Genomic DNA, 14,734 nt, shown 5'->3' on the forward strand with positions numbered 1-14,734 from the left:
GGCTCCGCGGCGTCAGCCAGAGCCGCGCGGGCCGCCAATGGGGGCTTTTGCCGGATGGCGGAAAAAACCCAGGGTTTATAATAAAGCGGAGGGGGGACGCGGCTGGCAATGGCCGTGACGTCACGGGAGGGAGTCGCTGGAGCCGAGAGGAGCTGGGCTGCACTGGGAAGAGCGCGGCAGTGGCCGGGGTCCATCCCGCTTCGCGTCTCCTGCCGCCGCCGCCTGCGCCACGCCGCAACTTCCCGAGAAAGTTCAATAACTCCGCGGCGGAGGCGGGCGGCGGCCCCGGCACCCTGCGCCCTGCCGCCTCCTGCTGCGGCTGCCGCCCGCTGCGATGCAACCTAGCAGGGCGACCCAGCCCGGGCTGGCCACGCTCCGTTAGCGCCCCGTGAACAATACGGCCAACACCACGTGTGTGTGTGTGTGTCTGTCTGAGCGCAGCACCTGAACCTGCTGCTCGCGCCTTCTCTGTCCTTTCCCTGGTAACTTTCCCCTCCTCTCCCCCCCTCCCGGCTGGGCTTGTTCCTTTCCTAGTTCCGTGGCTGCCCTTCCACCAGCCCGTCTTGTCGCCATCCCAGCCCCCTGCCCTCCTCCCCCGCCCCCACCACCACTTTCTGTTTGTTTGAAAGACACTGACATTCTCGTTGCTGTTTTATGTATTGATCCGATTGTGGCGCTGACTCGAGCCTCCCGAGCCCCGGATTGGGATGAAGGCGCCTCTCTGAATGGCCACGATGGAAGGATCTAGCGGGTCGAGCTTTGGAATAGACACGATTTTGTCTAATAGCGGTTCCGGCAGCCCCGGCATGATGAACGGAGACTTTCGCCAGCTAAACAGCGATGCCAGGACAGCGGATTTTAGAAACCAGGCCACCCCGTCCCCTTGTTCGGAGATAGACACAGTAGGGACGGCTCCTTCGTCCCCCATCTCAGTCACCATGGAGCATCCCGAGCAGCATCTGGTGCAAGAGCATCACCATCTCCATCACAGCCAGCAGCAGCAGCAACAAAGTTTGCAGCAATCACCCCAACAGCAACAACAGTTGGGCTCGGGCAACTCGGCCCCCAGGACTTCCACCTCTTCTTTTTTAATTAAAGACATTTTGGGCGACAGCAAACCGCTGGCGGCTTGTGCACCTTACAGCACCAGTGTCTCTCCCCATCACACCCCAAAACAAGAGGGCAACGCAGCCAACGAGAGCTTCAGGCCAAAACTAGAGCAGGAGGACAGCAAAACCAAACTAGACAAACGCGACGATACGCAGAATGATCTCAAATGCCACGGTGAGTATATTACCCCGCAGCCTCCACCGCTTCCGCCATGGCTTTTTAGCGGCCCCTGTCGTGATAGGGTTTCACTTTTATTCCTAATAACACTAATGCTATTGATTAATAATAACCTTATGATATGACTCTCCAGTGGTCCGTATTGTGCACAATTTGCTATGGAAAGCGATACAATTCCCTGGCAACATTTCTGATATTTCAGAAGCTATAACAAAAAACAACAACAACAACAAAACAAAACAAAAATCCCACCAAAAACCAGTAAAATCCAATCCTCTTTAAATTATTGTCTCTGATTTTTTTTTTAATATCAGATCCTTGGATAAATCTTTTTTTCTCTTGCTGGGGCACCCCTCTTTTTTTAAGTTAGTTGTTTGGCGAAAAAAAATTGTTTGAACGTTTGTTTCTTTTAAAATTTGAATACATTTCTTCTTTTTTAAATGCTAATTCGTTTAAATGACTCGCATGTTTTCTAACCCCAAGCACAGAGGTTTAGCAGCACTTAATTAATAGGACAAATTTCCAAGTAGACCTAAAAGTAGGTAAGAACTTTTCACTAGATCACGTTAGAAGGCTTTTTACATTGTTACAGTCTTTTCCTATGCTGGGGTGGGATATTTCTCTTTTTCGAATTTTGTACGCCTACGGAGTCTGCAATATTTCCTGGTTTAAATATATATATGCGTGTGTATGGGCGTGGGGGTTATATTTAAGAAGATAGCTGCTATTTGAAAAGCCTTTTCCTTAATGCCGAAGGATTCTCTGCTTTCTGCAAAATGGCTTTGCACAAGGCACAGTTTAAACTATGCGGTGAGAGGACACATTTTCCTAATTTTACGCCATTCACCTATTTTGCAATGTTGTGCGATGAATAATAGAAAGACGCTCATGTGTGCCATTCATTTTGCTATTTTAACATTAGCATAAGAGTGCCCAAAACAGATGTACAGTCTGGTCTGGCGATTTTTTTGTGCACCAACCTCCCCAGTGGGTCAATTAGAGAGATTATTGTTCTTCCTGCAGGGAAGATCAAGGAGCGCTGCAAAAACTGGTACAAACAGAGATGGATTGACATATCGATTTCCCAGCATTTCAGCAAAAAAACCAAAGTTGACAAATAGAATCCGGAAATCTTAGCGCTGTCACCACGACGTGCTCAGCAATTTGAGCTCAACTTGGTGCTTGGGTGACATATCCTGTCTGAGGCATTAGCACATCAGATGCGCTCGCTGTTCTGCACTTTGCTTTAACCTGCCCCAAGTGCACCTGAAAGGGGAAAAACCTTACCCCAGACAGGGGGACTGTTTATCGGCTGCACAGAGAGAAATCGCCAGACCTTCCTGTCAAACCCATTTAGACACGTAGGTACGAAAAGGCATCAACTAAATTAAGGGATTTCCTTGGAGTCCTGAATGCAGCAGTCAGATGATAATCAACTCTATAAAGAAATCGACTTTGCCCCGAGCCCAGACCCCAAGCAGCCTAGCCTTGGGTTGCTGCTTTAGACCCTGTTTCTAGTGTTATGCTTGTGAATTGTTCCTAGGGACGAAAGAAGAAGGCGATCGGGAGATTACAAGTAGCCGGGATAGCCCCCCAGTCCGAGCGAAGAAACCTCGGAAGGCGAGGACGGCCTTTTCGGACCATCAGCTCAATCAGTTGGAGAGGAGCTTTGAGCGGCAGAAGTATTTGAGCGTGCAAGACCGCATGGACCTTGCTGCGGCTCTCAACCTGACCGACACGCAGGTCAAAACCTGGTACCAGAACCGGAGGTAAGGGAGGCGGGCAGAGTCAAGGATCTCCGTCCCGTCCCCCCCAGAACAATTTCCCCAAAGCCCCTAAAAACAGAGTTGCTGCTCAGATAGTCTGAGCTAAACGGACTGAAGGCCGGGGGAAGAAACACTCCCCACCTCTCTAGTCAATATCAGTGAGATCTGCGAAATAAAAATATAGTGTTATTGGCTACTCAAGGCTATCGTTCTCAAGGAAAGGCCAAGAAAAGCCATAGAGGCGCCTGTACTTGACAATCTAGTCAGTCAACAAAGTAGTCTCAGCCATAGCTAATTAATAAAGCAGACCATATCAATATGAACGAATACACACATGAATAAATAATGGCCAAATCTTGATTACAAAACTGGGGACATATTATTCTTCCTGTGTCCCAGGAACATAGTGGCAAAGAAATCCCACTGAAATCTCATTATGCAGTGTTGCTCTTGGCATGCCTCTGTAGCCCGTTTGGAAATCACGGCGTTTGCAAGGATTTCTCCGTGTGTGATATTAGCAAAGTGACTAGGAAATCAAGTTGTAAAATGTGTTAGTTTAAAAAAAATGTGCTTGGTTTCCATTTGTCCGCGTTGTAAAGCCAAAAGAGGCAATTGTATGTGTATTCTAATCGCAGCTGACTAGGTTTGGAAAACTACGTCCAGTTGTCATCTTTGCCATAATTTTCTGTCTCATTACATACGGTTTCAGCCACCCTAATTCTGTCGGAAAACATTAGTGTCATTTGTATCCAATCTAAACAGGGCGCCATGTTTATTAATTTTGCTGGGATTGCAGTGTGTGTGTATCCACCAGCTCAGATCTCACAAGGCATTTCGCTGGGGCTTGGCAAAGGGAGGAGTTCGCGAGGGGGGGAAAGGCCAGGAAATAAAATTGTTGAAATATTGTGTCAGGAGAGTGAAAATACCGTGTGTGCCGCTAGAAACATTCTGCCAAACTAATAGTCAATATCTTTTTATAACGGGGATCTCTGCTGTCTTGCCATCTAGAACTGAAAGCATTTCTCCTTTCTTTGTTAGATATTTTCCTGCATCTTTATGCTCCACGAACGGTTTGATTTTCTTTTTTTTAGTTCAGTTTTTCGGATGCAGGACCAATCAATCTTTCAGTTTCCGCGACACTGCAAAGTTTGAAGGCACAGACACCTGCGATTTTAGAAAGTCGCACTCCTGAAAGCCTGCAAACAGAAGGGGAAACGGTCCCGTGGGTTTCATTTTATTTTACTGTGCGTGTGGCTAAACCCAGGGAAACTGGGTTGGATTTCCACATTGAATTGTTTGCAAGGGGACTAGCGAATGGCGGAGCAGACATTCTAGTTGCAAAGGAGGGTGTGTGTGAAGGAGAAGGGGCAAGGACAAGTAGGATTTAGGGTTCACATCCCTGGGGAACTCGTTCGGCCCCTCGAAACAGAGCAGCAACGCCAGGGGGATGGTTCCGTGCTAGCTCTAGACCTGTGTGCTCCTTCTCTTCCAGGACGAAGTGGAAGCGGCAGACGGCGGTGGGACTGGAGCTGCTGGCCGAAGCTGGGAATTATTCTGCTCTCCAGAGGATGTTCCCCTCTCCCTATTTCTACCACCCGAGCTTGCTGGGCAGCATGGACAGCACGACAGCGGCTGCAGCGGCGGCCGCCATGTACAGCAGCATGTATCGGACTCCCCCAGCTCCGCACCCTCAGCTCCAGCGGCCCCTGGTGCCCCGCGTGCTCATCCACGGCCTGGGGCCCGGGGGTCAGCCCGCGCTCAACCCCTTGGCCAACCCTATCCCGGGTACCCCGCACCCCCGGTGAGAGCTCACCGCTGTCCCAGCAACTAGCCCCCACCACTCCCCCCAAATAAAAACCGGCCACCAAAAGCAGGAGCTAAGCAACTGAGGGGGAGATGAAAGGGGGCCAGGAGCTTCTGAAGGCAGCCAAGAGCCAGCCACGGAGACGATTCCATCAGAGCAGGGACTTTAGAACCATGAACCCAGAGCCGATCCAGTAAGTGAAACAAACCCATCGAACAAACCTCCAGGAGCTCGGAAGGAGAGACAGCGGGAGGGAGGGAGCCGGACCCGAGCCAGCAGAGACTCCGGAGCACAGAGGGATACAAAGAACAAACCTCCCGTCACACAGCGCGGAAGACCGGGGTAACGGAGAACTTTGCACTGATTTCTCATGACCTTTTTTCTTATTGAAAAGTGGCATGCTCCGTAATCTGAAAGGAAATGTACATTTGAACAGACTGAGTGCGAAGTGATATATCATATTTATTATATGTTGTCAAAAATTCACTTATATACCTTACTAAAAAAATACATGATTTCGCCCCCTTCTCCCTTTTCATGTCTTTTTGAATTCAGTAAAATAAATGCTTAGGTGACAAATGATAGATTTTTTTTTTTGTGACTGAAAATTACAAAAAAAAAAAAAGAAAAAGAAACAAGAAATAAACTATCTTTTTTGTAACAAAAAGTGGAAATCTAAGTAAGCTAATTTTACTGAAGTTAACTGATGCAAGAAATTCGGGTCCGAAAAACAGCCCGTCGTTTTAGGGCCACTGTTCAATGATCTGTAAGATTTTTATGTTTGGTTGCTATATTTTTAAAGTCCTCCCTCCCAGGTACTGCTACGCGAGCCCTTAGTTTAGACATCGTCGGGTGTTTTTTTAAAAAGCTGATGATTAAGAGAATAGGGTGGTGATTTCTTTTGTTTGCGGGATTCAGTCTTTCCGGAGCTGCATGGGGGACAGACAGATGCTTTTGAAATGATCATTTTGCTGCGGTTTCAAGTGGTAGCTGTGGTCTGTTCTCTCTCTCTCTCTCTGTATTTTTCCCTTTCTCCCCTTCCTGAATATTTAAGAAGTTGATGAGGAAACTGAATGGCTTGCAAGGTTGGGTGGCCTGATGCCTGGGAAACAGGAATGTGGTCCCTAGCCTAGCAGCTGTCCCAGAGCAGCAGAATGCCCGGGAGAAGCGAGCAGGACAGACAGCAAGCGCGAGGCGGCTGACTGTGAGCAATTAGGAGCCAGGAGAGAGAGAGAGAGAGAGAATGGAGCCAGATCTAGCCCATAAAACCGTACAAATCTTTCATCTTCTCTCTCCTAGCCAGTTTCACTCTTCAACCAGAGCCGCGCCGGCTGAGCCCACTTAAATCTCGTCCTGCCTTTTGTTTTAGCGCTCTTCAATCCTGCCCTGCGTTCGGGGGTGAGCCCGCCTCAGTGGCACGTTCCCGCTGTGGTGCGGGGGTGCCAGCTATGGACCTGACTAAACCCAAGCGCCAATAGAGGCTCCGCAGTGGGGGGAGGGGAGGGGGAGACGTGCAGAGAGCTGCTGACCTTGCGAGCGGGCCTGGGGAGGTAACCTAGGAAAACTGAAACGAGATGAAGGTAAACACCCCAAACGCTCGCCTTTCTCCCAGGCCCTGCGAGAGGCAGGGAGCGGCAGCCAGTCACAGGTTGTAATTTGCAGCCTGGCTGCCGCTGTCCGCCTGCCACAGCCTTCGGAGCGAGCCAGCCCCAGCCTTCCGAGGTGAACACAACACTGTTCCCTCCCTTGCAATTGGAAAGATATACAACAATTACCTATCAAACATTCATCAAGTCCAGTGCTCTGGCCGCCTCCCAGGGCTGCGCTGGGCTGGCTCGGTGCTGTGCGTTTACTCTCCAAAGAGAGAGCCTGCGGGCACATTTATTTGGGCTTTGCTAATTAGCGAATGGTTTGCTGATTTCTCTGCTAATAAATTTGCGTTAAAACCATATTGACCTCTGCCTTGATCTAACAAAAGGGGAGAGAGGGCTCGGAAACGCCTACCTCATTTTCTGCCCTTGTCACAGCGGACTCTGACAATTACCCAGCGTCTGTGCAGGGGCCAGCGACATTATACAGAGCAGCAGCCCTGCTTAGGCGACAGACTCAGTCGAGTCCTTTCTTACTAGGTCTTAGAAATTAATAAGAGTGACCCCCCCATCATTTAGTTTTAGGACTAGGAACAGGCTCTCAGTAATTTGGGACTCGGGCCATTACATTTACCCTAAAGAGCCCTTTATCCGAGCACACATTAGAATGCACTAGTGTCCTAGGAAGTGTGCAAAGCCAAGAATAATACAAACTCATTTCATGTTTAAAATAATGCTAATTTAAAGCTGAGCCAAACCAGTTCGAGATGATTCCATTGGCTTCATTAATATTACTAAAAAAAACCCCAACCATTCGTTTTGTTCACGTTTACCTACATCAATTCTGAAAGTAACAAAGGGGGGGGGGAACTTTAGACAGAATAGCTTGTGTTGCCTGAGTTGTCCTTTCTCTACTGCAGAAACGAGTCAGCTGGGCTTTCAAAATGACATTGTTCGATCAGGAAAGTTATGGCAGAATTCAAATACCAGTTTGCATCGCATTTTAATTTATTTAAACTTTTTTTTTGTATTTCTCTCACCTCAGGATTTCACTAGTACAAAGTTTAAAAAAAAACATTTTGTTAGAAAGAAAGGAAACATTTTTTTTAAAGAAAGATGATTTTGCTGCTGGATTTTAGGAAATGTGTTTGAATGTATATTTCATTTTTTATTTTTGGAATGTTAGACAACTTGTGAAATGTACTTTTAAGGGAAATCCTGCTCGCCTTCCTCTCTCCGTGTGTGTAAAGGGAGCAGGATTTGAGTAGGAATAGCTACGGTTTAAGATAAGCATTTCTTTCGCTTTTCCAAATGTTACAAAAGCATGCCTGAAGTTAAATTTAAATGCGCACTTGCTGGTAATTTTGACTGCTCCTTGTTTAAATTATGAAAAATATCACTTCATTAGAAGCATTTGCTTGCTTCTGAAGCTAATTAAAATAGGCTTTCATTAGAAGAAAGGACTCAGTTACATGTTTTAAAAGCTACAGATGCGTACTCATTTAAATTCAATCAACCAGTACAAAAAGTCCTGGCGCAATGTTGTGAATGTGCAAAGTTGGTCTTTCTTTTTGACTAACAATCGCCTGCGTAAAATAATTGATTTCCAAGGAGTTGGCAAAGGAAAGATTGTTGCTTTGATTTCATTGCCTCCAGCAAATACACCCAATAGATATGTAAATATTTTTGTTTTTTTTTTTTTTGCTCCACCTCCGCAAATAGAGAGGACTCGATGGAAGATTAGTTTTCTTTAATTTTTTTGTTGGCATTTGTACATTTCTAGTGGAATATTTTCCAGTCAACTACTAACTTATTTTGCTTCAGTAGAACCTGCTTCTTTACCTCACTGAAGAGTTTTCTGAAGTCCCCCAGTTAAATAAATATTTTACAATTTCAGATGCGTTCCCCGTATTCAGACAAAGTTTGTTCTCGTATAGCCATTTGATTAAGACAATCTTTTGAAAGCAGAACGCCATCCCTTATGTTGACCATTTGCAATTCAAAGTGCTTTAGCGTTTACCCATTAGTTATATAAACAGAAAGTGGGTTCAAAGAATTTCTGTACACTTGCATGCTATCTAGCTGTCTATTGAAATTAATCTTTGTTTTGAATCTGTCCCAGGAACAGGCTGGCTTCTCCCCCCGAGTGAGTGCGGGCGAACACACACACACACACACACGAGCGTGCCAGGGCTATTCTCTGAGTTTGCTTTGCTGTGGAATCCCAGCTCCAAGAGGTTAGGTGCTGCCCAGGGACCTGTTCCCCCAAACAGCTATTTTCCCCCTTGGAGACACTGGGTCAGTCACTAGACCCTGGCGCCCTGCAGAGGGGCCTTTCTCAGCTGCTACCACTGACACCCGAAAAGGCTCAACGCGTTCCCTTCCCACGCCTCAAACATGCGTGTAATGTGCGCGCCCTCCTTTGGCACCGGCACCCCAGTTGAGGCAGAGAGGAGAGCTGCGTTCCCCCTTCTCTTATCCTGCCGGCCAACATCTCAAAGCTCTGACGGACTTAAGGGAGTTTCCCTAGGGGCCAGAAGGGCCCTGTAATAGCAGAGCCCATCATTCAGTTATCGTGCAAAGTAACCGGGGAGACATTTTAATTTGCTGCACGCGGCAGAGCGGCTCTTGTGTTTCCCTAGCCTGAGATGGCACATCTGTGTTTGTATTTCCCCCCCCAGGGATCTCTGTCCTGTTCAGCGCCGGCTCTGCGGTGCGCGGTGGAGAGAAGCCGCGTGCAGCACCAGAGACAGCTCCTAGGGCCGGCGCAGTCACTGCAACTGCGCGCTTGGGTCCGAAGGCTCTGAAGTTACAGGACCTGTTGTTATTTGTGTGTGTGTGTGTGTGTGTGTGTGTTACAAAGTGCTCTCTTGTAGCATTTCCTGATTAGCTGTTAAGTCCGAACAGGGTCACATTCCAAAGAACAAAATCTTCAGATCAGTGCAAGTAATTTGAAAGATCTCTGGGTAAGTAGTTCTCAGTCATAAATCAAGTTAAACCATCACTGTTTAATAAGTTCTTAGGCAAAGACGATTTTATACAAGTTGGTGGCAAACGATTATGAAGATCTGAAATAAAGCAGCAGCTCAATCTCAGACAGACTCAATTTGCTATAAAACCATCCGTGTTTTCACTTCCACGATCAAAACTGTCGGATTGACGATCATAAACGAAGCAACACTCATGCGTTCAACCAAACCTCGGCTATCCGGAAATGCAACACAAGGACCGCTGCAGCTCAAAATAATTTTTAAAAGCTTCTTCTCATATATCGTTAGCTCAAAGAATTAGAGTAAAAAGAAGCCACAAAAAAAGAGGTTGAGTGATCCGAAAAATCCCTTCGCTTTGTTTGTGTTTGATCTCTCTTTAAACTCCTCATCTGTTTATTTCACTTTCTTATGGGATGAAATCACGGATATTAGACACAGAAAAATCTAAGCGTTTTCGTGTGTTACTCATCAAATCCCGCCCCCCACACACACTTTATAGGAAAGGGAAATGGAACAGATTTTGATCTCCGTTTCATCGCTCTAAAACTGGGGTTTAACTTTAGTGACGCCAATGGAGTCACTCCGGATTAACACCAGTGTGTCTGAGATCAGAATCTGTTCCAATATTTCTTTGGAGATGTCCTTTCCCACCCTCATTTAGCCAGTTCCTCTCAATGCGCATGTGGGGCTGGGATTTTCATGGTTTGTTTTGAAGAACTATAAATACAAAAAATGCCTGTAGAGCATTTCACCCTGCCCAGCTGACCCAAACTCGCCAGTTGATTTATGTCTGAGTTTTCCTGCAATCAGACCCTTTTGTGTAGGATTCCTTTCTTTTCTGGCATTAAATATCTCTGCGGTCTCTGTTCTCGGGGTAGGCAGTACAGCAGCAGAATCCTGCACAATAGTTAATTATTACCTACATTGATTATCAGATTATCCATCGCTGTAGGGAAACTAAAGAAAACAATATGGTGACAGATTTCTTCGGAACAAGAATCTGCAGGTGAATGGATTGGATGATTTCATTGGATTGGATTGGGGGAGATTCCCCAACGAATAGTTAATTCAATGCTTCTGATACTGAGTCCTTGATCTTATGTTTGGGGGTTACAGCAGCATTCTCTGGGTTGGCCAATAAAGTCTATAGCAGCTCTTTCAACATCGGTAGTTGAAGAGGTTGTGTGCTTTGGGGCAGTCAGGAATATACTAGCGGTCATGATCAAGAGATGTTTGCTGGCACGTTGGTTTACACAGCAAGTGTTAATACACTATGTTAAATACAGCCTACATACAGATTATGAATCAGAGCGTCACACTGAAAAACCTAACTCTTGTTTTTAATCTTTGGGATTTTCTCCCCTTTCCAGTGCTTCCCTTTGCCAACATTCAAATGACACCTCTGTAGCAATGTACCTTGTAAATCACCTTTTGAACTAATCCTTATTGTGGTAGAGATTTAATGCAATGATAATGGATCATTTGTTATTAAAAAATTCCGAGGTAGCAGAAGTTGGGTGGATATTGAACTATTTTAGGTGGTTGGTAGAAAGGATGACAATTTTAAGAAAGTGGCTCATACCCTAGTGCAATAGTGCATCGCCTTGTGGCGATGAAGCATGGATTGTGTATAATCTTTTAGGTGTAGGACTAAATACGTTTTATTTTCATTGTATTATGCCATAAAACCAGGGTCTCTGTGATCTGTGAGAGTTGCCAAACCATTCCCCACCTCACCAGTTGGTGGAAAAGACTACATTTAAATCAGTGGCTTAGATGCTGCCCCCTGGGACACTTGGACAACTTCTATGAAGAAGTAAGGGGCCAAATCCTTTCTCCTATACTCAGATAATCCCACAGAAGTGGTATAAAACCAGCAAGGTTTGTTCCAAACTTTTGATAAGGTTTTATATCATGGAATCAAAGTATAACTTAATCCCATAGCATGAAACTGCCTGGTAAGTAAGCAATGACCCTAATGTGCTAACGATTTTGTTAAGGAATTGGCAGGCAGAAGCCAAACCTTCTGTTTATAATTTTACTTGTTTTCAGAAATATGCCTACATATGACCTCTGAACTTTGATCTGACCTGCTGTCTGCTGTTATTGACTAAAGACTCAGAAATTTGTTTGGCTGGAAAATTCTCAACTGTGGCTTTAGCTGGAGCAAAACTACCAGTTGGAAATATATTCTAACAAAGCCCTCATCACATTAAAATATCACTTTCATATTCATATGGCCTATTTTTCACAAGCCGTTCTATTAATGGAAACTTAAAAACGCATGTCCCAAAAATTAACAGAGATTTCAAAGGGATAAAAATAACTTGCTTTGCTTTGACATCTGTTAATTACAGGAGAGTCACTTACTTCTAGTTTCTATTCCAAATCATTACAGTTCTAATTGATGATGAGTATTATCATGATTCTTTATGGATTGATCTGCAACAGAGCTTACTCTCCAACAAAATCTATATTCAAAAATGTGCTTTGGTCAACCTCTCTCTTCCACTGAGTAACCATGAGTCCAGGCTGCATTCAGTCAAGGTGTACTACAGAATAATGCAAACTTTTCCAGGCTCTGTTTCTGGCCCATGTTGCCATTATACATGCATTTATTCCTAAGTTTCATTAACGTTCATCCTTCTGTTCTTTTCAATTGTTATGAATCCTGAATTTACAGAAATATTTTTTGTTTTGAAGAACAGGTTGAATGAAATGACAGCCAGGCCTGGTTCCTACTGGTAAAGGCCTCACTTTATATCCACCCTAGAACTCTACCTTTACTGGGTAACAGACACTGTTTCTTATGACTCATTTCCTTCTGCTGCACAATACCTGCTCTGGCTAGTATGGAGTAATTGTACTCCTAGAAGGTGCAGGAATTGTCACCTTCCTAGAGCAGTTGTTCACTAAAAGATATTTATCAGGATAAAAGTCGATGAGAATGGATCACCCCACCCCATTACATGAGGCATAAGGAGTACTCTAGTTGGGTAAATGCAGTTTAGATAATTAGAGCTCACATGGGAGGGGCGGACTCTGTCATTAATTCAAGTGGATTCAAAAGGTGACATCCAAAGTGGAAAGAATGGAAAGTTCTGTAATATACAAAGAGACGTTTTCAGCATATGCACTTACATGGTCATAATTTAAGTAGATGGCTTCTTTGGATGAATCAAGTGGCCCATCTTGTAAAACTTAACGATTCTAAGAAGCAAACCTTAAGGTGACATGTAAAAATTGGTAATTTACTTGTCTGCTGCCATTAGCTAAGAGGGTAGGGTTAAAAATAAGGTACTTCTTTGTATTTAAATATGGCTTTGGTTGGACATTAAAGCCTGTGAAACGAACGCCATCTTTGTCCTTTCCACAATTCTTCAGTCACTTTCATGCAAAGGATACTTAGGGAAAACCCTGGCTCCTTTAAGGTTAATGGGAGTTTTGCCACTGACTTCAGGGTTTCATCCTTGGATATTTGTAACAGGAAAGAACGTTGCTGGTACTTTGAATACGATGCGAAGTGAGCAATATCAAAAGAAAAGCGATTGCAAGGGATTCTTGACTTAAATCGTTGCAAGCACACGTGAGCACCATGATTTTAGATGCTGTTTTATATTGCATGTGTCTCAACAGGAACTGCAAAAGAAAACGTGGCTTATGTGAATTTTGTTTTTATAGGCGTGTTGGTGACATTTTACGGAGCCTTCGTTTAGCCCGAGTCAAGACCCAAGGCTAGGGCACACTGGTGAAAGGCTACGGAAGGACTCAGCAGCTTGGTAATGGGCTAGCTGAGCCTTTCATCGATAGGTCACTGGTTCGCATTCAGCACTGCCCAAAAGTCATCCTCGTCATCTGAAAGCTGTTAGGCGATGTGAAATGAGTTAGTGGGCTCCATTTCCTAGTGGAGCAGCACAACCACCAACACGTGAGATCAAGGCTAAATGGGCATGGAGGCTGATCCGCCCTACTGAGGGTATGGTAAGAAGAGGGTTGAAACACCGGGTGGGGCTTGCCTAGCCGCTTTCGGTGCTGTGGCTGAAGGGAGGGCTTCATTTGCCAGAGCTGTCTGCCTAGCACTACGCTCAGGGAAAGAGAGAGGCGTTCTACAGCAATCTCCTTCCCTTTCATTTACATGACCCACATTAACCGTAACACAGAAGTTCCAAGAGAATTGTCTTGTTCCCTTGTCTCCAGGAGCCCATGTAGGGCGCTTTAATTGCCACATTTTCAAACCGATGTAATGGTGGGGATGTCTTCGTAATTACCTTAATGAGATAACACCTTTCCTTCCCTCAACCTACTCATTATCGCGCTTCTTGTTCAAATTCCAGCTACAAAGAGCTATACTTGTTTTTTTTTTTTAAATCTGAAATTTGTTTTAGGTCTCATCCCCTTCAGATAATCACATTACATGGATCTTTACCGTATAAAGCAAGACTACACAGCCGATTCCAAGAAAGGATGGATACAAGTAAACTAAACATCTGGGTGCCCCTTAATTATTCTTGGCTGGCTCCTTTAGCTTGACCTGTGGTGATGCTAGGGTGTCAAAGTGATGAATTTTAAGATGTTGGGCTGTGAAGACGTGCAGCTTCAACACTGATGGATTTAGCAAGGGATGGTAACAAGGTTAGCTGCATGTGAAGTGTGAATTGAGATTTTTGCAAAGAGACTGTGATTGCAGATGGGCATAATGTTGTACCCTTGCATGAAATCTTGCTATTATTGTATAATGGTCAGACAGAGTGTGAAATGACTTATTACTTTACTTTTGTTCTTTAATGAAGTTGGTTAGAGTCTGAGAAGTACTGGTAAATCAAAAGTGGTCGTGCACAGAAACTATATGACAGGTGCTGCTAGCTTAAATATTTAGTTTTTACTTGTTTCCTAATTTTCTACTAAATGCAAGCAGAAAATACACACAATTTCTGTCTGTAGTGACAAGTATATGTTTATCTATGATACGGTGCATGTGTGTATATATACAGTGCTTTACATGGAATATATATATCTTATCTAGCTATGCTATATCTCTCATATATAAAATATAGCTTTAGACACAGATATACTTGCGTATGATTTGATAATGACTGCACATACTTATGTGAATTCTAGAGCTCTTTTTGAGCCCTTATAGTTATGGGAAAACATCCTCCATTTGCCCTTATATTTACCATAGAGCTCAAAATATTCTACGTAGGATCCTGCGTGGCCATGTGGTTACATACAGGCACCTGGAGTGGGTGGGCTGCTTAGCATACATTTTATCACATATTTCACACATGGCCATATTGA

General features: G+C 44.7%; 1 protein-coding gene across 1 annotated transcript; it reads left to right on the forward strand.

Moving 5' to 3' along the window:
• The first annotated feature begins 603 nt into the window (after window positions 1-603).
• Window positions 604-5,427, forward strand: BARHL2 (BarH like homeobox 2). Its single transcript, XM_034779459.1, has 3 exons — window positions 604-1,284; window positions 2,831-3,056; window positions 4,546-5,427. The coding sequence occupies exons 1-3, from the start codon at window positions 726-728 to the stop codon at window positions 4,856-4,858; spliced, it is 1,098 nt and encodes a 365-aa protein (XP_034635350.1). The 5' UTR covers window positions 604-725; the 3' UTR covers window positions 4,859-5,427.
• The last annotated feature ends 9,307 nt before the right edge of the window (window positions 5,428-14,734 follow it).

The sequence above is a fragment of the Trachemys scripta genome, chromosome 8 (genome assembly GCF_013100865.1).
Source record: "Trachemys scripta elegans isolate TJP31775 chromosome 8, CAS_Tse_1.0, whole genome shotgun sequence".
NCBI classification, from domain to species: domain Eukaryota; kingdom Metazoa; phylum Chordata; order Testudines; family Emydidae; genus Trachemys; species Trachemys scripta.